Source organism: Tenebrio molitor, chromosome 1 (assembly GCF_963966145.1).
Source record: "Tenebrio molitor chromosome 1, icTenMoli1.1, whole genome shotgun sequence".
NCBI classification, from domain to species: domain Eukaryota; kingdom Metazoa; phylum Arthropoda; class Insecta; order Coleoptera; family Tenebrionidae; genus Tenebrio; species Tenebrio molitor.
In genome coordinates this window covers 16,144,652-16,169,169 of record NC_091046.1, presented here as the reverse complement: position 1 = coordinate 16,169,169, position 24,518 = coordinate 16,144,652, and the positions used below count along the sequence as shown (strand labels likewise).

At 33.7% G+C, this 24,518-nt stretch overlaps 3 protein-coding genes and 1 long non-coding RNA gene across 6 annotated transcripts in view; 2 read left to right on the top strand and 2 right to left on the bottom strand.

Annotated features, from left to right (window-relative positions):
- LOC138122235 (uncharacterized) overlaps positions 1–24,518 on the bottom strand; it is a 229,788-nt gene that overhangs the window by 86,679 nt on the left and 118,591 nt on the right. The gene's annotated exons all lie outside the window — the stretch shown is intronic.
- d4 overlaps positions 1–24,518 on the top strand; it is a 284,602-nt gene that overhangs the window by 203,662 nt on the left and 56,422 nt on the right. The window lies entirely within an intron of this gene.
- Positions 184–5,299, bottom strand: TM9SF3 (transmembrane 9 superfamily protein member 3). The gene is made up of 9 exons (XM_069036352.1): positions 5,059–5,299; positions 4,761–4,956; positions 4,351–4,706; positions 4,159–4,290; positions 1,510–1,676; positions 1,226–1,451; positions 959–1,167; positions 673–903; positions 184–620 (listed from the first exon to the last, which is right to left on the bottom strand). The coding sequence occupies exons 1-9, from the start codon at positions 5,128–5,130 to the stop codon at positions 476–478; spliced, it is 1,734 nt and encodes a 577-aa protein (XP_068892453.1). The 5' UTR covers positions 5,131–5,299; the 3' UTR covers positions 184–475.
- LOC138122189 (lipid scramblase CLPTM1L) lies at positions 5,534–24,512 on the top strand. Its single transcript, XM_069036361.1, has 6 exons — positions 5,534–5,826; positions 5,882–6,491; positions 6,547–6,735; positions 23,596–23,795; positions 23,852–24,103; positions 24,152–24,512. The coding sequence occupies exons 1-6, from the start codon at positions 5,582–5,584 to the stop codon at positions 24,237–24,239; spliced, it is 1,584 nt and encodes a 527-aa protein (XP_068892462.1). The 5' UTR covers positions 5,534–5,581; the 3' UTR covers positions 24,240–24,512.

The following is a 24,518-nucleotide window of genomic DNA, read 5'->3' as shown; positions in this document are numbered from 1 at the left end:
AAGCAATAGTTTTTAGAGTACCTATGTGAAAATTTAAAACCTAATTCCAATACATGTCCAAACAATTTTATTTTTACCGCAAATTTTACATTACAGCGACGTAAAGGGTTCTTGATTAAAATATTAAAAACTACTGGACTGAAGACTATTGTGTGGAGAGAACAAATCAATTTCTAAACAAAATTTATTTTATTATCTTTATTAACAATAAAATTGTAAGTATATAAGTTGTTTTCAATCAATTAAGTAAAATTTAGGAAGTAATTCTTTAAAAAATATGCTTTTACAATAAATATTTTATTTCAAATCACAAAAATGGAAAAGAAGAAAAATGAAAATGAACTATTTTATAACACATCCACAATTTTACAATTCAATAAGAATGTAGAAATACATTCCCATTTCAAGATGTATAAAGTCCGCACAATATATGGGAACATGTAACTATTTACAAAAAAAAAAGAACTTAACCACTTCAGTCAATTTTAACGGTGGAATATATTTTCCTAACAAACACACTGGTACCTATATAACCCACTGTACCGCACATGATACCCAGTGCTCCACTAAAAAGCGCCATATATCCAAAATAAAAAGCGGTTTGGAACAATCCATACATTCTGAAAATACGTACAACATGTAATGTCTATTGCATAGGAGAAAATTACTTACTTAGTTTTGAAAAAGAAATAATATATTGCGTAGACATAAACATACGCAGATGTAGAGGCGGCTGCCAAAAATGACGTCCACTGCCAACGGTAGTCTTCAGCATTAAGTAAAAAGTATGTACAAACTATTGTAACGCATACGGTTACTATCATTAATATGATGAATACCAACAGCATAAATCCATAGACATAGTAGATCTTGTATGCCCAGAACGATGTAAAAATAAAATACCTACAAAAACCAGATAAAGTGCAACATGAAAAATTAATTGCGAAATAATGAGTACATTTCGATAAATATGCTAGCAAACGGCAAAATTCCTCCCATCAGTATTATCACTCCTGGTTCCATAAACCACTTTTTCTCTGGAATTGGTCGAGGAACTGCATTGATGCGACATGGATAATCAGGCTGACCAGCTAAGTTACGTCCCAACACAGTTCCCACTAGAGTCAATGGCAAAATTATAAATAAACATATGCAAGTTACTGCAACCTAAAATTACATTGTTAAAAACATTATATGCTCTAACATTCATTTGTTTATTAATTACCATTGTTCCAAATGGAATAGCTCTCGAAGCGTGATAATAAATCGCTATAAAATTAATGAAAAAGGCGGTACCGCATACAAAGGCCGGCAGCATGAATGCCGAAATTGTCATCTGTTTGATCCATATTTTACCTCCCATTCTTGCATAAAGTGAACCGCCAAAATATCCGTTTATTGGCGATGTTATCGCATACACGAATATAGCCGTAGAAAGAAGGGACCCACGTCTAAAAAAAAATACAAAAAAATCAATCTTACACGTCGGAAATACCTCGGTAACTTTACTCTGTATACAACTCTCCAAGAATAGCAAAAACTATCACGCAGAACACCACAGTTGTCAGTTGATGGCCAGCTCCAATAAGAGATGAAAATACGAGAGAGTGACAAGCTGGACGGAATACATCACCGTGAACTTGTTTCCAACCATATTCGTCCCCTAAATCTCTTTCCTACAATTAACAAAAATATTTTACCACTATTGTGAGGGATGACTTTTACTATGTAGGTATCGGGCGATTAAATTAATTTGTAATCAAGTCATCCATGGATTTAAAACCGTATATGTTTTGCGATTGATGTCTAGATGTAACTTGTGTTTCAAGCTGTGTTTATTGGAGCGTAAAGTTCAAGTAACGACATACGATTTCGGATTTATGAATAACTCGATTATACTCCATTCTTTATCTTGGCGAGTGGTCGATGCGATCAAGCAAGCCATGGGTAGCTTTGTAAGTTTTGACTTTTACCACCAAATTTGTGTGGTGTAAATCAAATAAACAATAACTGTCATCGCTGTCATTCAGATTCAGAATCTTCGTCAAGCATTCATGTCCAAATCTCACAACCTTATGTCGCGAAATGTAAATACAGGATGTCCAAAAAATGGCGTATTAACGGTGCACTACGGTGTAGAAGAGATTACCGTAAACGTCAGAAAAATGTTAAAAAAAATTCTATTGGACTTATTTGTTGATTTGGCGGTCTTTGAAAGTGGCACTTAACAGGTCAATTATTTTGAAATATATGTATGAAATTGTCATGACAGCTACGTCTAATCGTACATATTATCACAAATTACAAGATCACTCACTACCAATATCTAATCCTGCATAATAGAGAATTTAGAAGCTTTGGAAAACGAAATAATTATTTTAAATCCACTACGGTAACATTCCAAGGTAATGATGTACGAATGTATCTTTGTTTACATTGTATTACCGTTAATAATAATAATAAAAATAATTGATTTTTTTGTCGGAAACATTTTTTCCATTTTTTTCATCTACATTTAAACATAAGGTGGTAAGTAGTCTGTACGCCAATTTTGGGACAACCTGTATATAAGCCGTACACATCGATTCTTAAATTTAACCGTTCCCGATATGAAAATTATCGGCGTCCGTCGTCGGTCAATCCGACCGAACATTATTCCCGTCCCGTGCCGGGCAATTTTGCAAAGAAGTTTGGGTTTGGGAAATGAAATTCTTAAACAGTTAAACCATAAACCAGACCAAATTTGACCGGAAAGTGTGTGGCCGGTCTAGAAATGATGCGATATGAAGATGGCACGTTTGAGGTTATGTCTCGGTGCATATGAATCATGAGCAATATGGCAAATAATAAATAGAAAGACTTTGCGGCGTCTCTGTAAGTACATTATTGTAATATTTGAATATTTTTCAGCAACTACCAATGCACTTTTCCATTGGAACTTTCAAAAATCCCTAAATTCAACTTGACGGCTGAAAATTTCCCAAAGACCACTCACCAAGATAAAGAATAGAGTATACAAATTAATTTGATCGCTCTTTATTTGTTGACTGTCATTACTCTACCTTAATATGCTGCAAACAAAGTTTACAGCAAAATTTTGAATAATTTGTTAGCTACATTCAAAAATAAAATTTACAACATAAGAATGTTATATCTTAATTCTGTAATTATGATATTGCTAATTGTTGCCTTGGTGTAAGGCCGCCTTAAAAAACATCAAAATGATGTGAATAACTGAGTACACACCGTTCACACACAGGAGTTAAATTGGGTGCAAAACAACTCAATATTTTTGGATTCAATCGTTAATTTAAAGCGTCGTTTTCATGGTGGCTTTACAAGCGTGGCTCGCTCGGCTAGCTTGGCTTTGGAAGAGTCGTTTTCATTTTCATTGTGGCTTGCTACTTCCAAAGCCAGGCTACTTCAAGACAGCCACGCCAACGCGCATGCGCTATTGAGCGAGCTAGCGTTGAACTGTCACATCAGCTGATTTGATTATGTAGTTGCGAGTTCGAGCCCATACGCAAGCTTCCAAAGCCTGAGCGTGGCTTTGAAAAATAGAAATATTTCCTATTCTAGCCAAATCCGAGCCACGCCGTGGCGTTTTTTAAAAACTGTGCTCCTATTGGTCGAACGGCTTCCAAGCCAAGCGAGCCACGCTTGTAAAGCCACCATGAAAACGACCCTTAAAAAAATAAATGAAATCCTCATCACTGCACTTTTCAAAAAAATGACAGTGAGAGCGACAAAAATTGACTGTTCACATGAACGCGGCAAAAATTTCATAACATGGGCATGGCCTGCTTCAACTACAATCATTTCTAATAACTGTACAATCTAAAATGATTTAGAACAAGGCGGTCTCTAGTTACATAAAGATCGCCTTGTTTTAGATTGATTTTTGTCCCAACTTTCCAAATTTACAACAAATTAAAATCTAGTATTTTTTATATTTTATGGTCTGAAAAAATTCTTTGAATATTTTGCAAAGTGGCTACAATCTACTAGATTTGTATATTTCTGATAAGATATGATAAGGATATGAAACATATTTTGAGTGTTACCATTGACTTTAAGTAAAACTTATACAAATGTTCTCTTACACTAGTCCAAAATGACTCCAAGGACAAGTATCACACACTTTAATTTTAAACTTACCATATCATCTATATCTTCATCCTTACTGTATCTAGCATAATCTTTACGTAAGGTACGCATCAAAATCATTGAAACTAATCCAACTAGAAATATAACCATCATAAAGCTGTTGAATATGCTAAACCAATGAATCTGCAATCATCCAATATTAAAATATCTTGAGTCTTCAACTATATTTATTAAGTTGCTTACTCTATGTTGGAAAAAGTTGTGGTCCAGGTATTTATCAAATCGATCCTCATATTTAGTATCAGTTGGTTTCCAAATAACTTCATATGTAAAACTTAACTTGGCAGATGGACTCAACAGCACTTTATCTTCTGACGTAAGATTCACATCAATGATCTGTTTACCATTATAACCGATTTCAAATTTCTTGTGAGTCCAAATATAATAATTATTATCTTTCATTTCCCCCACAACACCCCAAATAGGTAGATCATCGATGTACATTTGATACCAATAATGGTTTTTAACAGCATATACAAAAGCTTTAAACTTTTCATCATTTAGTTCGACAGCACAATATTCGCTCTTTTGTACATTGCCTATAATTTAATTTATTTGTTAGTTTCTAAACAACTGTAAAGCCAAACCATTACTTTTAAAATCAATCTCTATTCCACTAAATTCTAACTCCACCCCTTGTAGTGCTTCACTAAGAGTTTCATGATAATGATTTATTGTGTCTTTAGAGCCCACACAAAATGGTAATGAAAAATATGCATAAGTTTCTTGTCGATTGTGATAAGGACCCACAGTATTCATCCAAAGTATTACCTCTTCATTTTCTTCATACTAAAAATTAGAGTATCATCAATAAATATTGTTTACTAAATAATGTAAACTTGAAATGCAAGATTTGAACTTTACAATGCATTCTGTTTACATTACACTCACTATGTGATTATGTTCATCTGAAAACGCCCCAACTACAAGACACAGGAATATTACTTTGCATATAATATGCATTTTTTACAATATAGACAAATTGTTTGTTCAAATTTTTCCGTTATTACATTAAAGTAATGCACTTATTGCCATTAATTATCAGAATCGACTAGAAGCACCCCATTTTAACATGAACAAACGTATACGTTGAGCGAATTGACAGTTCTAGAGTTGACGTAAATCTGACAGCAGGTCACTTAACCATTGGCGTTCACCAAAACCGAAAATTCCATTTTATTTAGTCTTGGTAGAGCTTGAAAGTAACGTATATTGTAAAATTCACAAATTTTTATTTTATGACATTTTAAACAACAAAATGAATGTTTTAAATAATAAAAAAAATCTAAAAACGAGTTTAATTGAGTTTAACTATACCGCCCACGAAAAATATTTTCATTGGTTAATTTATTTTTTGACAGAATTAAGATCATGTTGACTTTGACATTTGTTGACGTATAAATTCAAACGAAAAATGAAGGTGTCGGTATCATTTATATCAGTGAGTTTGTTTTTGGCATTTATTTTACATTCAATTTGGAATTTAATTGGGATATTCAGAGTTCCAACATGTATTAAAGGGGACACTTGTTACAAATCTTATTTAAATACTAATCCAAGTTTAGATTTGCTTGTCTTCGTCAGTGACAATTCTAGATCAGGAAATGTGGAATTAGTACTTAATTTGGATAAATTTGATTACGCCAATAAAATAGAGAAGTAAATTAATAGCTGATTTGATGTAAGAAGTCAATTTTCAATCAACTATTTTTAGAGATGTCCCAATTCAACTTACCAAGACTGTTAGAAATAATGGGAGCATGTTTGTACACACTGTTATCATTCCAAGCAGTTCAAGAAAAAAACATTTTACCCTTAACGATTTAATGAATCAACCTGATGCAGCATATTTGAAATATCCCTTAACAAAATATGCTATCCCTACTAGTGCCTCTTTTAATTTATTAAAAGATGAGTCAAAACAACAAGTCTTAAAACCTGTAACACATTTAAAATCTAAGTTTTCCATTATAATGTGTACAGATAAATTTGAAATTTCATCATCGAATATTCCAATGGAGATAATTAGACATCTCAGAATTAACCACAAAAGACAATTTTTACCAATTGTTCAGCGTGACATTATGAATATGAGATTAAGAGATTTGGAAGAAATAGGGCAGGATATGAAAGATGCAAAATTTGTATTTATGTATACTCCTGTTTCTGTTGGCAAAATAAGGTTTATTTCCCAAATAGATGCTACATTGCATCAGTTTATTTCACTAGGATTTACAGAAAAAGATTTAGATGAGGTTAAAGGTGTTTTTGCAGATACAAATCTTTATTTATTATGTGCAACAGTTCTTATTGGGAGTGTTCATGTAAGTGGGCATTGATTTTAGATTACAAAATTTTGTCATTCATTTTCTTTTTTAGCTACTTCTTGACTTTCTCTCATTTAAGAATGATGTTAAATTCTGGAGAACTCAAACCTCAATGGCAGGTTTATCAACCAGTAGTGTTTTGTGGAGAGCTTTCTCACAAACTGTTATATTTTTATATCTTCTTGATGAAGGCACTTCTTTATTAGTGTTAATACCAAGTGGGGTTGCTACTGTTATTGAAGTAAGTATATTCACATATAAATTAAGTTAGGTACTTGCTAAAGTATCTTACTCATATCATAATTACTGTTGTCCACAACTTCCACACAATAAATTATTTTGCTGTGGATTCAGTTAAGAGTGGCCTTAGCAAGTATGGGATGCAATTGGGATCTTTTAATATGTTGATATGATATGTAAAATTATTTTGTTGTGGATTCAGTTAAGAGTGGCCTCAGCAAGCATGGGATGCAATTGGGATCTTTTAATATGTTGATATGATATGTAATATTTTTCTCATTTGGAGCGAAAATTCTAGAATTTTCACAATGAAACATTTACCGTGAACGAAAAGAAAACATAAAGTTGCGTATATTTCTAAAACGGTAATTGTTCACTTTAACTACTTCTGGAATTTTCGCGTTTTTTCTGGATAGACCGCCTCAGGGCGTCCTCCTAGATCGTGTCCCACCATTCAAACCTTGTGCAAATGCCTTTTTTTTTCTCTCTTGTTGTGTTTCAAGGTCGCGCCAAGTCTTAGTATAACCGTAGCCAACGTTAAATAACTAGCCGCGCTGAGAAAAAGGCAACGTCGCAATCGTTCAGACTGGCGGACCGGGTGAACCGCCGATCATCGAACACGAACACCTAACAAACATAAAGGCGCGTTTTTACACGTTCTCAATAAATTGACATTGTTTATTAGATGATTATTACAATTCCCATCTTACCCTCATGGAGTGAAGAGTTGATGAATGATGATATCTAATTTTACACTGTCCAGCAGTAGCGGCTCGTAACAAAATCAGAACGGGTAGCAAACTTTTTTTTACAGGCAGAATAGATATTTATAACAAAGGTGCTGTGCTACACACTTTTCCTCATCACCGTAGAGGTAGAGTGCAAGATGCGTTTTTTTACTGTGGTTTACCCAGTAGGCCGAATCCACAATAAGAAAAATTCATCGTAAAAAGTAACTAAATAACTTGTGGAGTTAATTCTTCTCCTTTTACAAAAACTTTTACTTAAAGACATTCATTAATATAAATTTTTGTCTCAATATTTAAAGAATCATTAAAATTCAATGTAAAAAAATATATACCAAATTCAACAATTCTATGTTCCCAGCCAATCAAATTAAGTTCGATTGCAAATGTTGTTATTAAATCATTAAAATTGTTTATTATATCTGCTTTCATAAAATTCTCTACTTCATCGTTTTGCCTTTTAGAAATTGTTTCATGCCTAAACTCTGGATCTGTTCTCTCTTTAATTGCTGGCTTTGATAGATAAGACGCTAAATTTGGAAACACGCTAGGAACAGCAGCATCTTTTAGCCTGGGGCTTTTTAAAAGCAATTGTTTACAGATTCCATCAGGTTGCAAATGTTTATCATATAAAATGATATCATCAGAACTAAAATGTAATTGACAGACCACACTTGAAGCTGAAGTTTTTTCGAGGGATTGCTTTTAACCATGCTTGCGCTCTACATTTTTGGGAAATTTGAAAACACTTACCCCGCGATTGTTTTGTGCATTTCTTAAAGACGAGTAATTACTTTTACAGCCTGTTACACAACACCTACTAGGCATGTTTGAATAATATTTAAATTTTAAATACCTGTTTTAGAAGTTAGAACCAACGATATTTCGTTTAACACACAAAAGTTAGGTTAGGTTTGTCTCGGTTTAACTTCCATCAAGTTGACGGCTTTAATTCCAGAAGAAAATGCCACAATTTCTTTCGCAAACTCTATACTAAATTCCCTTCAACTTTTAAACAACTTGGTAGCTTAAAATTTTGGAAATAAACACAGTTTTCTGAAGTTAAAACGTTAAGATCACTGTCTACACACATGCAAATCTGCACAAACTGACTCGGTCCTAGGTCTGCGGGCATTGTTGCCAAATTTACTTGAGCACGGCTAGTTCATTTAACGTTGGCTACGGTATAACTAAAGGGTAAGGAAAATTTTCATTTGCACAAGGTTTGATTGGTGGGAAACGATGTAGGAAGACGTCCTGAGGCTGTCTAGCCAGAAAAAACGCGAAAATTCCAGAAGTAGTTAAAGTGAACAATTGCCTCTAAAACTACTGGTGATCCAATTGACATCAAAATAAATACCCTCTGCTGAGACAAATGTCTACAGACTGATTCACGTAACTTTTCGAGCCTAACGAAAGTTAAATGCAGCCAGTAATACGTTATTCAGTGATAACTAGGTGCCTTTATTTATTATGAAATCTGAACACTCCTGGCATTATTGACAATCACTTGACAGTTCCTTTTTGTGCAGGGTTATTACAGTGTGGAAGAAAATGATTATCATCAAACTAGATGATAATCATTTTCTAAGCTAACTGCTTTGAAATTTTTTCACATGTAAATTTTCCTGCCCGCCCTACTCTTTTTGAAGTCACCTTGAAGTTCTGACAATAAATGTCCTCAATCAAATTGACAATGATTACAATTTATTGAATTGAATTAACAAAGAATTCAAATGTAGGTATACCATGCAAGAAAACACTTTCATTATTGAGGCGAATTTCCGATCTCAGCCCTTGGCAATAAATCACATGTGGAATTTTGATGTATATTGTAAGGTTGGGGTACTGAATGAGTATCTTGGGCCTTGGCCCGACTTGCCTGCCGTAACGACTAAAAGTCCTAGAAGATTGCTACCTACCGGTTAGCGTATACACGTTGCCACTAAGAGTCTATTCCCGTGGGAGGGCACCGGCTAGGCCGATGGGCTTCCTTCCCCCCTTAGTCCCACACATAAATTGCGAACCGCGACGCCCGTTGCCCACGGAACGGTGGGATTGGGTAGTCTGCCGGAACGCTTTATGGGTAAACAGATTGTGGTCTACCATTTACCCGTAGGTTGGGGTACTGCCTATTGAACGGCTCATCGTATTTTTATAAGGGTAATGCACAGGTAACTAGATGAAGATCATTTTGTTCCACACTGTATAAATGATTGTCTCATCGCAGTTGGCGTTGAATGTACCCACACCTCATAACATGAGTCAGACTAATATCGCCGATAGGTGGCGATACTGGCGGTAGTTTTTAACGCCTGAAATCTTCAACTAAAGTATTGTAGTCTGTCTCATGTTGCGAGGTTGGCGGCACATCCAAAATTTGTCTGGTTTTCAACGCCAACTGCGATGGGACAATCATTTATAATAACCCTGTATAATTCTGAAATAATTTTTGTTAACTAAAATGTGCTCCAATGACGAAAGGATCAATATGATTATGATATTGATATACAGGGGTCATAAACATCATAACCTATCATCATGTTGAATGGCATTAATTGCCATTTTTTTGACACTTTGTTGACATGGGCGGCATAAGCAGGCAGGGAAATTTTTTTAATTTGTGACAATACATACAGGCTGATTCACGTAGCCCGTTCATTAGAAACTTTCTGATTTCCCCAAATCATATTAATATGAAAATTGGTAGTTGACTATAATCGATTACTCCAAGTTCAAATGAAATATTTTCAAAATGGTGGCACTTCCGGAAATACCGGAAATCGACGCCATCTTAATTTTTTTAAATGGAAAGGCCTCATTTTGACTTCACATTTCGATTCTACGTTAAATTTTGAGTTTAGAGCGTCTTTTTGTCAACACTTATCTGTCATCGTTTTTGACCTGTCATCTTTTTTGCAAAAAAGCGAGGTTGCAGGGCTTCATTAACAAATTTATAACTCTTGAACCATCTGAAATAAATAATAGATTTTTTTTAGTTGAATTCCTAAAGACTTAGCCGATCTTTTCCGCCATTAGTGAAATTTTTTTAATGTTTCATACGCCTACTGAAATTTTTCAAAATTGCTAATCAAAAAATGTCAAAAACTTCATTTTTTTAAATGGCAACCACCATTTGTGACACTAGATATAAATGTAAAATTTAATTCTAAGCCTACTTTTATTAACATTGTGTATGCCTATTCCCAGCCGTTTTGGCCTAATTTCGATTTTTTGAGTAAAATATTGTTTTTTTTTTTTATCAAACAATTGTTTTATTTGAATTTTTATTCAAAAATCACATGCAATAAACAGTAAATAACAACGAAATAATAAAAAATAAGCAAATTAACAAAAAAATATTTTCAATAAATTAATTTAAGTACATTAAAATATTTTTTTGTTAATTTGCTTATTTTTTATTGTTTTGTTGTTATCTAATATTTATTGCAATGCTATTTTTGAATAAAAATTCAAATAAAACAATTGATTATAAAAAATAATATTTTATTCAAAAAATTGAAATTACGCCTAAACGGCTGCAAATAAGCATACATAATGTTAATAAAAGTGGCCTTAAAATTTAATTTTACATTTATATCTAGTATCAGAAATGGTAGTTGCTATTTAAAAAAATGAAGTTTTCGACATTTTTTGATTATAAACTTTAAAAAATTGCAGTAGGCGTATGAAACATTGAAAAAATGTCGTTGATAGCGCAAAAAAGCGGCCAAATCTTTGGCAAGTCAGTAAAGTAAAAATAAATTATTTATTTCTGATCGTTCAGGAATTATAAATTTTTTAATGAAGCCTTGCAACCTCACTTTTTTGCAAAAAAGATGACATAGGTCAAAAACGATGACAGATAAGTATTGACAAAAAGACGTACTAAACTCAAAAGTTAACGTAGAATCGAAATGTGAAGTCAAAATGGGGCCTTTCTATTTAAAAAAACAAAGATGGCATCGATTTCCGGTATTTCCGGAAGTGCTGCCATTTTAAAAATATTTCATTTGAACTTGGAGTAGTGAGTTATAGTCAACTACCAATTTTCATATTAATATGATTTTGGGAAATCAAAAAGTTTCTAATGAACGGGCTACGTGAATCAGCCTGTATAACCAAATTTTAAAATGACATTGACGCAACAGTAAGTACCTACATTAATTTAGATGTCAACTTCATATCAAATTAAAAAAAAAACTATACAGTACAGAACATTGGAATATTGCATTGTCTGTGATTGCACATTTCTCTAGCGCACGACCTGCTGTATTATAACCGGCCTGTTCAAAAGTGTAATTTGAGTGATCCCCGGAGAGCGCTAGTGTACGGGCGCTTTTTGGGGATACTATTATTCATCTTAAGTTTTTGTCACCGAGAGTTTTTCGCGTTCAAATGACATTCGAATTTAAAATCAAAAGTACAACAATACGATTGTATTCAGTATAGTTTTAGAAAGAAAATATGAACTTAACTGTTCTCAATCTTAACTTTAAAATCATGTCTAAACATATTTTTCCGCATTTTTATTCTTTAGAAGCGCCCGTACTGTGGCGCCCTCATCTGCGAAAATGGGCTCTTTCTCGGAAACATTTTCGCAATGCTTTTTTAATGAAATGAACAGGCCGGTTATTATACAGCAGGTCGTGCTCTAGCGTAAGTAGAAAAATAAAGTAACCAATAGGGAAGTCGCATTTCGTTGCAGGATTTTGTAAATGTGCACGCATCCGCCTACCAGGAAAAAATAGACTTTAAAAGCAACATGTTTAAATTTTTTTTAATCTTTCTATTATATAAAAATGAATCGCCGTTCGTTAGTCTCGCTAAAACTCAAAAATGGCTTGACCGATTTGAATATTTATTTTTTTCTTTTGTTCGCTTTAATACAGGGGTGGTTTAAAAAGAAAAAAAAAATGGAAAAGTTGCCCGGAAAATTGGAAAAATCGGGAAAAATTGAAAATACTTTTTTCTATACGAACGGCTGGAACGATTTGGCTAATTTTTTTTTAATGTTCGTAATAATCCGAATGAGGTTTTTATGTAATGAAAAACTGAAAAAGTTGCCCGGAAAATTGGAAAATTCGGGAAAAACTGAAAGTGCTTTTTTGTGATGGATATGCATAATTCTTTTTCTGTTTTGTTCGTTATAGTCGTGAAAAAGTTTTCAGGAAAAAAAAATCGCGACAATTACTACAAAGGAAAGTCGAAAAATTCGGGCAAACTGCAAAATTATAATTTTTGTATGCATTCTCTCATAACTGACCACAGGAACGACATATTTGATTAATTCTTTTTTTTTTTGTTCGATATGCCCCGAGATGGAAATAACTCAGTAAAAAAAAATCTGGAAGATTTGGAGAAAAATCTGGAAAAACTAAATTAAAATAATTGGGCGAAAACTGAAAGTGCTTTTTTGCATGAACTCAAGACCATAACTCACGATTCGAACGATGGCTATGCCTAATTCTTTTTTGGTTTTGTTTGTTAGGGTTTTGGATAAGTTTTCGGAAAAAAAAATTGGTTCGGTGGCCGCATGGCTGTCGGAGACAGTGCTCCGAGGTCGCGGTCCCGGCGCTAGTGGGTTCGAATCCCACCGAAGGGGGAGGATTTTTTCGAAGGAAGGAACCTCCGCCGGGCCATGGATGTGTGTGTATGTCTATTAGGGGCTGACGGTAGGGTGGTGGAAGGAAGAGCGACACTCTTTCGACCACCACCGCGAGGTCAGCACGGGTTCGAGTCCCGTCGGGAAAAGGCGCCCATGGGTGTATAAGTGTTGTGTATGTCTGTGAATGTGAGGTGGAATGGGCGTGGGTGGCCGGGGAAAGTGCCCCGGAGCCCCGTCGCACCACCTGAAGGGAGGATAGGATAGGCAAAAAAGGAATTGAAAGTAAAAAACGGCCGACCGAAAAGGTACCGTAAAAGCCGTATGGCAAGAAACGGGAAGGCATTAATAAAAAAAAAAAAAAAAAAAATTGGGACAATTACAAAGGAAAGTCGGAAAATTCGGACAAATTTCAAAAATTATAATTTTTGTATGCCCTCTTGATAATAACTGACAATAGGAGCTACATATTTGCTTGATGCTTTTTTTTTGTTTTCAATTAAAAAAAAATCTGGAAGATTTGAAAAAAAAACCTGGAAAAACGCAACCCAGTAAATTAAAATAAAATTACATTTACTTTCACTTTTGTGTTGTTTCGCGATCTGTCCAACAAATGTAGTACTATGGCGGACAAAAAATTTTGAACGACTTGTTATTCCTTTGACATATAAATGTAAAACTGGCTTTATGGTCAACTAACCTCATTTTTTATTTTTGCCTTTCTTGTCATGTCACCAGTGACAGATTAATCAATCATAGATTAACACAAAAATTTTGGTGTGCCTATGTCGGCTCACGAATGGTGAACGTGGATGAATCTTAATCGTTTCGTCTTTGCCGTCGAAATTGGGAAAGTCGCTGCAGCCCCCAGGCTATCGAGTGGTGTAGAATGTAGATAGGTACTATCGGCGCCATCGAAATGTGAACGCCAAATTTTCCTAGTGTGTGTTGAAATATCAATCATTGGCGTGCGTTAATGTGTCAGATTTGTGACATATTTTCACAAACATAATTTGTCAGCAGATTTAATTTATTTTTAAACGATATACATGCCACGACACTTGACCGATGCGAAAAAAGCGAGGGCTGTAGCCAAACTCGGGGAAACTTGTACTAATTGTAATAAAAAGTTATAGGTAATAGAAATCTTTTCTTATCCCCCATACATATAGTACGCCACTGAACAAAGTTTTATTTAATCTAAACCAAAACAGAAGACGTTTCTATGGCACCAGAAATTCGTTCACATTTCCATGGCGCCGATGGTACCTATCTAGTTCTTAGTGGGTTAGCATCAACACAAAGTCAGGAATGTCTTCATCATAGATGAAACCAAATTTAGTTCTATTTACGTCAAGACCCAACAGGTTGTATTTTGGTACGCAAATATCAAAAAATTCAAAGTACAGATCAATCCACAATACTAACAAATTATAACATTTATTTATTAAACTTAAAATTAAAAGTTTAAAATAAAAAAAACTTTACAACTAAAACTGAAGAAGTCAATATTTGATCATTGCTCCATTTTGTTGTACAACCAAGAGCAATCTATTCCTCATGGACAGGCACTCCAGGCACAGACTTCGGTGATAGTTCGGGGGTGCCTCGTTCCACGGAAGACACCCGCCTTCTTCCAGAACCTGGACGCCGAACCACCGTCCCAGTGTGTTCCCACTTCCGCATAATGGCATGGATAGTGCCGTTCGATAACCCTAAATTCGTCGAAATTTGCCCATACGACATACCCCTCTGGTGAGGGGTACTATTTTGGCTTTAGTAAATTCAGATACGGCTGGCATTGTATCACTAAATTATTATTATAAACTTGAGAGACGTTTACTTCAAACCGTCAATTTTTCGATTTAATTTATAAACGTCATAATAACAGTAAAGGGCAGCTTACATTGACATTTTTTGATATGCCAAAATTTGATCGTTCAAAATTTTTTGTCCGCCATAGTACTATGCCGGCCAAAAAATTTTGGCCATCATTAGCACCTATTCTGTAAGCAATATGTTAATTTTTATCGGGTGTTAAATTTTGACGGCACGTTAAAGTGTAATTCGCATTCTGTAAGGTAGTTAGCCTTTAAAATTTTGACGTTTAAGCGTTAAAAACTCCCGTTAAGTGATATACTATTTTAAAGGGTATTAGTTAAGTATAAATGATCCACGAAGGCGATGAAAAAACTGGTTGCGTTTTAATGTTTGGAGGCTCATTATTACTCATGAATAACCCTTTATGTTAATGAGTCAGTTTCTTAAATAAAAAGAAATATTGTCGATTACTGTCATTTTTAAATTTTTCTAATTGATACTTCTGTGAGGGCTGTCCAAACCATACAAATGTTTTAAATAATTCATGTTTTTGGATCAAGTTATGGATGAAAAACGTATTGCTGGCTGTATTTAAATTTCGTTAGGATCGGAAAGTTATGTGAATCAGTCTGTATAAATAAAACCAAATTTTATGGACCTTTCCTTATCGTGAACGAAATAGTAGTTTATTTAACGAGTTCGTGTATAAATTGGACTTTTTTGGTCCACAAGTGCCAAAAAAAACCCAGATTACACACGAACGAGTTGAATACAACTTTTTTTTTTTTTCGGCTCCAAAACCCTTAAAATCTTTAAAATTAGCTTGACGTTTCGTTTTGACAGGTTGTGTGACATTTATCAATATCCGTTTACACAGCAGAAAATTCTAAAATTCTGAGTGTCGAACAAAAAATTTAGTTTTCAAAGATTGTTTTTTCTTGATATAGTCGTAATCTTCAACTCGCGTATAATAGCTATTATTCACTCTGATGATCCCACCATTCGCCTACGGCTTGTGTTAGAATTTTCGTCCTCTTGAATAATAGCCATCATTATACGCTCGTTGAATAATGTATAAACTTTCTGATTTTCCAAAATCGCATTAATATGAAAATTGGTAGCCGACTATAATCGGCTGCTCCAAGTTCAAATAAAATATTTTCAAAATGGTGACACTTCCGGAAATACCGGAAATCGACGCCATTTTTGTTTTTTAAATGGAAAGGCCCCATTTTGATTTCAAATTTCGATTCTACGTTAAATTTTAAGTTTTTGTTGTCCTTTCACTCAACACTTATCTGTCATTGTTTTTGACCGTTGTCATCTTTTTCGCAAAAAAGCGGGGTTGGAGGGCTTCATTAAAAAAATTATAACTATTGAACTACCGAGTGATCCAAAAGTCTTTCTATCAAGTGAGCCATGACAGTGGAAACGAATGTCGTTGAGCTGCAGCATATTTGGCGCGTATTTAAATTAAACTTAAAAATATGTTTTATTAGCCTGTCCGTATGCTTTTATTTTTTAAATTTGAGATTTTTTTATTTTACGGTGTAATAATAATAATGGTTATAAAAAACACATATGCGGTTTACAATCGATCATTGATAAATGTAGGATTTGCGGAACTGAAGGGGAAACCATTGAACACATTATTTCTTCTTGCACCGTTTTGGTTCAAAGCGAATATAAAAAACCGTCATGATATATTCGCAAAAATTATACACATGAATTTAGCAGTTAAATTCAACTTATTAAAGGATACACAACCACATTATATTTATAAACCAGAAAGTTGTTTGGAAAATGACAATTACAAATTATATTTTGATCGTACAGTTTTAACTGACATTCATATTCAGCATAACAGACCAGACATTATTATTTTAAATAAACAACAAAAGCAACCATATCTTTTAGATATAGCTGTTCCAAATTCACACAATATAACACAGTAATATTACTACCTTAAAAATCTTAGTAAAAAGTGAAATATGCAGGGCCTGTGAAGTGAATCGGAATCACAAGAAATTTATCCTGACTCCTGTGCATACACTCCAACGTATTACTAGCGCAGCTATACACGAGCGGGACTTTTCATCGTCGAAATGAAAGAAAAGACTTTTAGGAACATTCTTGACATTGCAAAAAAAGCTGGAGTTACACGTAGGTTTTGAACAACAGATCAAGCATAGTGCCAGTTCTGAAAGAAAGAAGACAAAACTGGATTGAACTAACCTATTTATTTTAGCATCATTATTAGTAAAAATTTAAGGTCAAATTTTATAACTCAATGATGTAGAATGCACCAAATGAAATAAGAAACATGCAAAATAAAAAGAATAATTTATAACAAGTGTTCAAAATGACCACCTTTCATCTGAAGGAATAGGCGAGCTCGTTTTATTAAATTTTCCCTTGCCAGTCTAAGCATATTAGGAATAAAAGTAGCCAGTGTTTCGTGAATTTGGTCATTTAGTTCTTCTAAAATATTGATAGGTTCGCGGTAAATATACATAGTTTTTCAAATATACTTCTTCTACCGTCGTCATTAAAGGACTGAAGAACAGCATCTTCAGTCTCTGGCGTTCTAACTTCTCGCGGGGGACCACCAATTGCTTGTTAGGTAGGCACCAAGGACCCAGTGTCTCGAGCACGGTACACCAACCATAGAAATACGTTATAATTTGGATGTGGCAAACGTCGTGGAAAACGTATTGCATATTCCCTTGCATCCTCACTTGCATTGCGCCGGCACTCTCCATAAATTATGAGCATTTCGGCCAAGGAGGTTAAAGTAAGAGGAGGGAAAGCAAGTTTGAAAAAGTGATGCCACCCGCCAAATCGTGCAGAGCCATAAAAGGTTGCTAAACAAGGGTGGTTGGTGGGGATGGTACCAGTGGCGTATAAAAGACGGGACGCACAGATGCATTTATTGTAATTTGTAACATAAAGTACATGCAAAAAATTAACAAAAATAAAAGAAGTAAATTTATAATTCAGAAAAAACTATAAGTACATGACGGGGCGCACTGGAGCATTTGTTGTAACATAAAAACGCTTAACACCATGTTGCGGGGGTTAAAGGAACGCTACTGGCGCCAAAGCGATACGATACCCGGTAGGACGTTCGCGGTCATAAAAGGTTGCTGGAGAAGGAACGATTGGCATCACTTTCAATGCATTACCAGCATAGGGCGCTTTCCCTCCTCTTACTTTAACCTCCTTGATTTCGGCATACTCTGCAGCTGTATACATGATTTCAATACGAAGTTTGACAATTTCAAATCAAATTATAACTTGACGTTGTCAAAATCTTCACAGTTGCCCAAACATTTACTTGAAATTCCATACTATTCTTACTAGAATTATGTTGCTAGGCAATTCAAACCGTTGGTTAAATTTACGTGAAATTCAAATTAACAGCGTCCTTCTGATTGGTCAACTTTAATTATTCATTACAAAAAATCGGTTATACCCTGTCCTTTTTTTAAAACGCTATTGCTTTCAGTTATCACCAAGGAAAACGCACTGTAAGTTTGATCCGCGAGTTCTGGGACACCCTGTATAACACAAAAAATAATAAATATTTAGAACTCTCCGTTACTATGAGAAATCTTTGGAGTTTAGAAAAAATTTCTATTTTACCACTTATAATCTCAGCAACGGGAATAATACCGCAATCGCTTTTTAAAAATTTGAAAATTTTGGACTTAGAGAACACATTGGTGGTTGAAATTCAAAAAGGTATATTATTATACTCATGTCATATCGTGAGGAAATTCCTTAACATTGACACAGAACATAAAACACAAAAAAGTCTAAATGTGGAGGCAAGACGCCGGTAATTATGTTGATAAGCACTGCACTATTACTTGATAGTATTATCCGTAATAGTGTATGTACTCCGGCAAAATTGCCGTACCGCCGGGTGGAGGTGGGATACGAGAGATGTCATGGCTCACTTGATAGAAATACTTTTGGATCGCATCGTATTTATTAACACTAAGTCGCCCAGCGGTCGAAATTCGACCGTTTTCATTAAATTTTTAAGTTTGAACGTTACTGAGATTTTTTTTATCAAAGAGTATACCTCTACGATTATTGCATATAATTTTTTTGAATTTTGTTCTATTACGTCAGCTGCGAGCGTTTGCAAATACGTCATTATGAACTAATTTTCGAGTTATTTGAAAAATACGAACGATAGGAAAAATGAGGTACAGTTTAGTTATACCATATTTTAAAACAATAACGCGTTTTTTGACAATTTCTTCGGTTTTTTATTGCTATACTGGGCAGGTTGCTGCGACGTACAATTGAAAACTGGCTGCCTGAATAAAATTGCAATTTTTTCGAATGTTTGTTTTTGAGACTTATTTATTGTCATCACAAATGCAGCTATAATTGGAAATTGACTTCTTTGAAAATTAAATGGTAAAATAGTACCTAAATATGTGAAATTTATACGTGGAATCAAAATTCTCTTATGGCGTTCGGTTCCAGTTAAAACTTCGTAATCAATAGCATTGCGATGCATAAACTTGATGTATGTTCTTGTTCCATTGACCAATGCTTCCTCTGTATTTAAGTTACTGATCAGTAAAACGTGCAATTAACTTTCAATACTAACTTACGTGGTGGCAATGGCAAACCACTAATAGTCAAAGAATTTTGTATTTCACTCCGAAGAGTTTTTTTTATGAACAATCTAAATCTTGGAGTGGATTTCACTGCGGGGGGATTAAATCAATTGATTTTGTAATTACAAATCATCCACTCCGCATTCGCTCCAAATTCACTCCGCATTTACTCGGCTAATTTTTTACAGTGTACGAACGTAAACAATGAATGTTTTGATATTTGTAACATACAGGTATCCCCGAAAAAGAAGATGAGTCCATAACTCCTTTATTTATAGGAGGATTTTAATTATTTGTACACCAAATTAAATGGCTCTAATTAGGCTACAAAAAACCCTAATAAATTCACATACAGGCTGTTTGATGAAAAACGCCTCAACCCATAACTTTTTTATTTATGACCCGATTTCAATGAACAAAAAAATCAAAGATACGGTTTTTCAAGCGCTACAAAACAGCCATAAAATATATTTTTTTTGGCGTTATCTTCAATACCTAACGATAGTCAACTTTTTTTTTTAATGGACACATGTAGTTTTTTAGGCTTGGTCTGGTAAGGTTTTTTTTTCTGAATCTAATGTATTGAAAGTTATCATTTGGTTCATAGCTAACTGAAAAAAAAATAAAACAATTTTTTGTGGTTCAGCTTATTATAAAATTTTTAAGAGTGCCGTGAAAAACAATCGGAATACAAAGTACGATGAATGTCATCTAAACGTCAGCTTAGAAATTTTCATCTGCTTTTTTAAACTTTTTTTATTTAAGTATAAAATAACAACATTGTCAGTCATGCAGGATAGCAGTCATTTGACTATTATTTTATGTTCGAGTGTAATAAAAATCGTAATTAGTCAAAAAAAATAATTTAATAGAAAAATTAATAATAATAATTATTATTATTCATGTTTTTCAAGAAAATAACATTAAAACTCTTCAAGATTGCACCTGAAAATTTTCAAACTCACACTTGACATTTGTTGCTATTTGTATTACAATTGTTTTTCACGGCACACTCGAAAATTTCATAATAAGCTGAACTACAATTAAATTTTTTTTTTCAGTCAGCTATGGACCAAACGATAACTTTTAATACATCATTATATTCAGAAAAACATACTTTACCAGACTAAGCCTAAAAAACTACATGTGTCCATTAAAAAAAAAAAAGTTGACTATCGGTAGCTACTGAAAATAACGTCAAAAAAAAATTATGGCTGCTTCGTACCGCATGAAAAACCATATCTTTGGTTTTTTTGTTCATTGAAATCGGATAATAAATAAAAAAGTTATGGGTTGAGGCGTTTTTTATCAAACAGCCTGTATAGGTCTAACGGCTTCAGAGCTAAACTGTCAAAATATTTTTTTTCAAATGCGAACACATAATTTTTTTTACACTTACACTGATAGAGATTTTTATTCTAAAAAAAACAGTGTATCACAAGTGTACACTTACCTACCCAAAATACAAAAAAACTTTAAAAATACTATTATCGTCGATGCTTAAACTGCGCTCTGTACGTGCAATTCCAAATGTTATTTATTACATATTTGTCATTTGTTTTTCCAAATAACTTAATTTCGTTACTTTATTACATTGTAACGCAATGAATTTTGATAGCTTGTTTCAAAATCTAGTGTTTTTTTTTTATATGAGGTTACACATGTCATACATTGTTGTTTTCAGAATAAAAATCTATCAGAATTACTAAAAAAAGTATGTGTCCGAATTTATTTTATTTTTTTTTGCCAGTTTAACCTTGAAGCACTTTGGGTTTTACGTGAATTTAGTACGCCATTTTGTAGCTTATTCACAACCATTTAATTTGGTGTATAGATAATTAAAATCCTCCGGTAAATAAAGGAGCTATGGGTTTGTCTCTTTTTTTGGGGACGGCCTGTATATTATACATACATTTTATCTTTCTGCACTCCTTCTCCACATAAACTTTAACTATGCCAAATTTCACACTCCTCCGTGCGCGCAATTTGCTTAAAAATGGGTACAAAGGTTTTCCTTCACGTATTAATACAGGGTGTTTTCGAAGTTGAGGGGTTCCTTGTAACACGAGGCACTACACATTATTCTTCAGAATTTTAGCCTAAATCTTCTTAGTAAAATGTTTGTATTAACGGAGATAATTGATTGTATATTTTTATTGTTTTCTAAAATTTTGAGTCCGGTCCTGTCCATTTCTCAGCTGTACTTGATTAATAACTAACCTGGCCCAGGATGATGTCTTTCCGAAAATCGCTCTGCAATACTCTCTGGACGCCGCAGCTGCATTCTGATAACGTGATAACATTGCCCATACATTTGCAACATATCTGTGAGCTCATTATTTTCCTAATAATAAAGCCATTTCGACTAATTAGATGACAACTCTGACAGTATTTTTGATTCACGTCCATGCTCGTTTGATTTTTTTTTTGTCAATTCTAATTTCTAACAAATCAGCGCAAATTTGAGCAGGACCGGTTTCAAAAATTTCAAAAAAATGTACTTATTGTATCTTCATTGCCGTACACATTTTACTAAGGTAATTTTGACTAAAATTCTTTAGAACAATGCATACTATCACATGTTAAAAGGAACGCCTCAACTTCGAAAACACCCTGTATGTAGATTGTGTATGCCTATTTCTAGCCGTTTTGGCGTAATTTCTATTTTTTGAATAAAATATTCTTTTTCTTTATCAAGAAATTGTTTTATTTGAATTTGTATTCATAAAATCGCATTGCAATAAATAGTAGATATGTAACAAGAAAATAATAAAAAATAAGCAAATTAACAAAAAAATATTTTAACGAAAATGCTCATTGTAAATGGCGTTCAAAAATCAAAAAACCATTGTGGTACAAATGACTAATCTGTCACTGTGATAAGTAATAGGAAATGTCATGAAAAATGTGTGTTATTTGCATCACAATGGTTTTTTGATTTTTGAACAGCGTTTATTTTTTTGTTATTTTGCTTATTTATTTCAATTGGACTAATAAGAAAATATGCATTTTTTGAGGATACTGAGTTCTGCCTATATATGTAGCAGGAATTTTTACTCCAGGATTTTCTTAAGCCCAATATCGCATGTTTTGAACATTTGCTTCGTTATTTAGTGTAACAGTAGATTCGTCTGTGAAGCAAATTGCCGACGGAAAGCGACGATCATTAGCACGCCCCTGCATTTCATAACATATTTCTCTCTTACTTTCTTCATCAACAGCAAAAATCTATTGATGACACTGTGTCTTGTAGGGATGATATTTTTGTACTTCCTGAGGATATTCAGTATTCGCGATTTACATAAATCTACTTCAAGAGAAATTTGTCTACCTAACTATTCATTTTTCCGTAAATAATTTTGAGAGTAATTTACCGAAATTCCCTGGCTCTAAGGCCGATTTCAAGTTGACTTGCGACTGTCGCACTTGTTGTCATGGTAACGGTGCAAGAGAAAAAGATGACTCATATTGGTAATTAATGTGTAGGACAAAGATAGCTACACATTTACGCTGCACTATTTGCCACCATGACTTGAAATCGGGCCCCTAACCCACAAATTACTAAATTTTTTGACAAATGTTGTCCAATTTGAAAATCATAGCATGTCATTTAAAAATCGCCAAGTTTTAAATTAGTATTTTAAAATAAAAATAGCACCTTTAATCTTATTAGTATGTAGTATCATTTCAAGCGCAATAATCTTATCTTTCTATTGATACCATTACCTTACCTGTAAGTTCAATTGGCGAGCAGGAATCAGCAAAAACGTTCAATACAATGTTAATTGCCTATGTTCGAGTTTGAGAATGCACAAGCTGTATATAAATGTTGCTCACTGCAACTTCTATTTCGCATCGGATCATTCCGTGATAAAAATGAACGGAAAAGAGGAAAATTAACATTTTGTTCTACTATAAAAATTAGGCACTAAACATCCCAAGAACTCGCTTGCTTGCTCGCTGGACAAATTAAGCTAATTATTATTATTCTTGTTTAAATTTGTATTTCCACATGAACCTGTACGCTCATACACTGTACATATTTTTAGTTTTGGAAGGTTAGTAAAGTATTAAAAAGAAGTATTTCATGGAGTGGTGGTTTCAAATTTAGTAAAGGAAAAAATGAAAGCGCAGAAGAATTACAAACTAGAAAATATGACGAAGAATGTATGAAATATTTGTGTTATCTCTTGTATCCGTTATGCGCTAGTGCTGCTATTTATTCGCTTCTTTATCAGCCCCATAAAAGGTGAAAAGGAATACATATATGTTTAAATTTTATTTATACGAAAGAGATTGTTTCAGTTGGTACTCGTGGACCATTAACAGCCTAGTAAATGGAGTGTATGCATTTGGTTTTCTGTTTATGCTGCCACAATTATTTATCAACTACAGATTAAAATCAGTGGCAGCATTGCCATGGAGAGCATTTACGTATAGAGCATTTAATACGTTTATTGATGACGTCTTTGCATTTATTATTACAATGCCAACAGCTCATAGAGTTGCTTGTTTTAGGGATGATGTAGTATTTCTCATATACCTTTACCAAAGATGGTAAGTTTATCTTTATGTATTTGTATTTTAACTAAGGAATGTCTTTAGGTTATATCCTGTGGATAAAACAAGAACTGATGATGTGACTAGTGAAACGATAACTGAAGATGATGTGGACAGTAAAAAAACCAAGTGAATTTTAGGCATTTTTGTTATTTTTTAGAAATTCAATAGACAAAGTAATTTAGTTATTAAATTTATGGATTCATGTCGTTCACAGGGTACTATACTTTTTGTATGTATACGTTCATATTGGTGTACCTATAAAGCTATATCTGTGATGAGGCAAGTAACATAATTCTTGTTTTGAATCAGTTTATTACGTGTGTTGAAATAGGTTGTGTTGGTTAAAATATTTATTTGTTGTTCTTTCCCCAACAAAAAATATAATTTATATTCCTTGTGTAAATTTGTT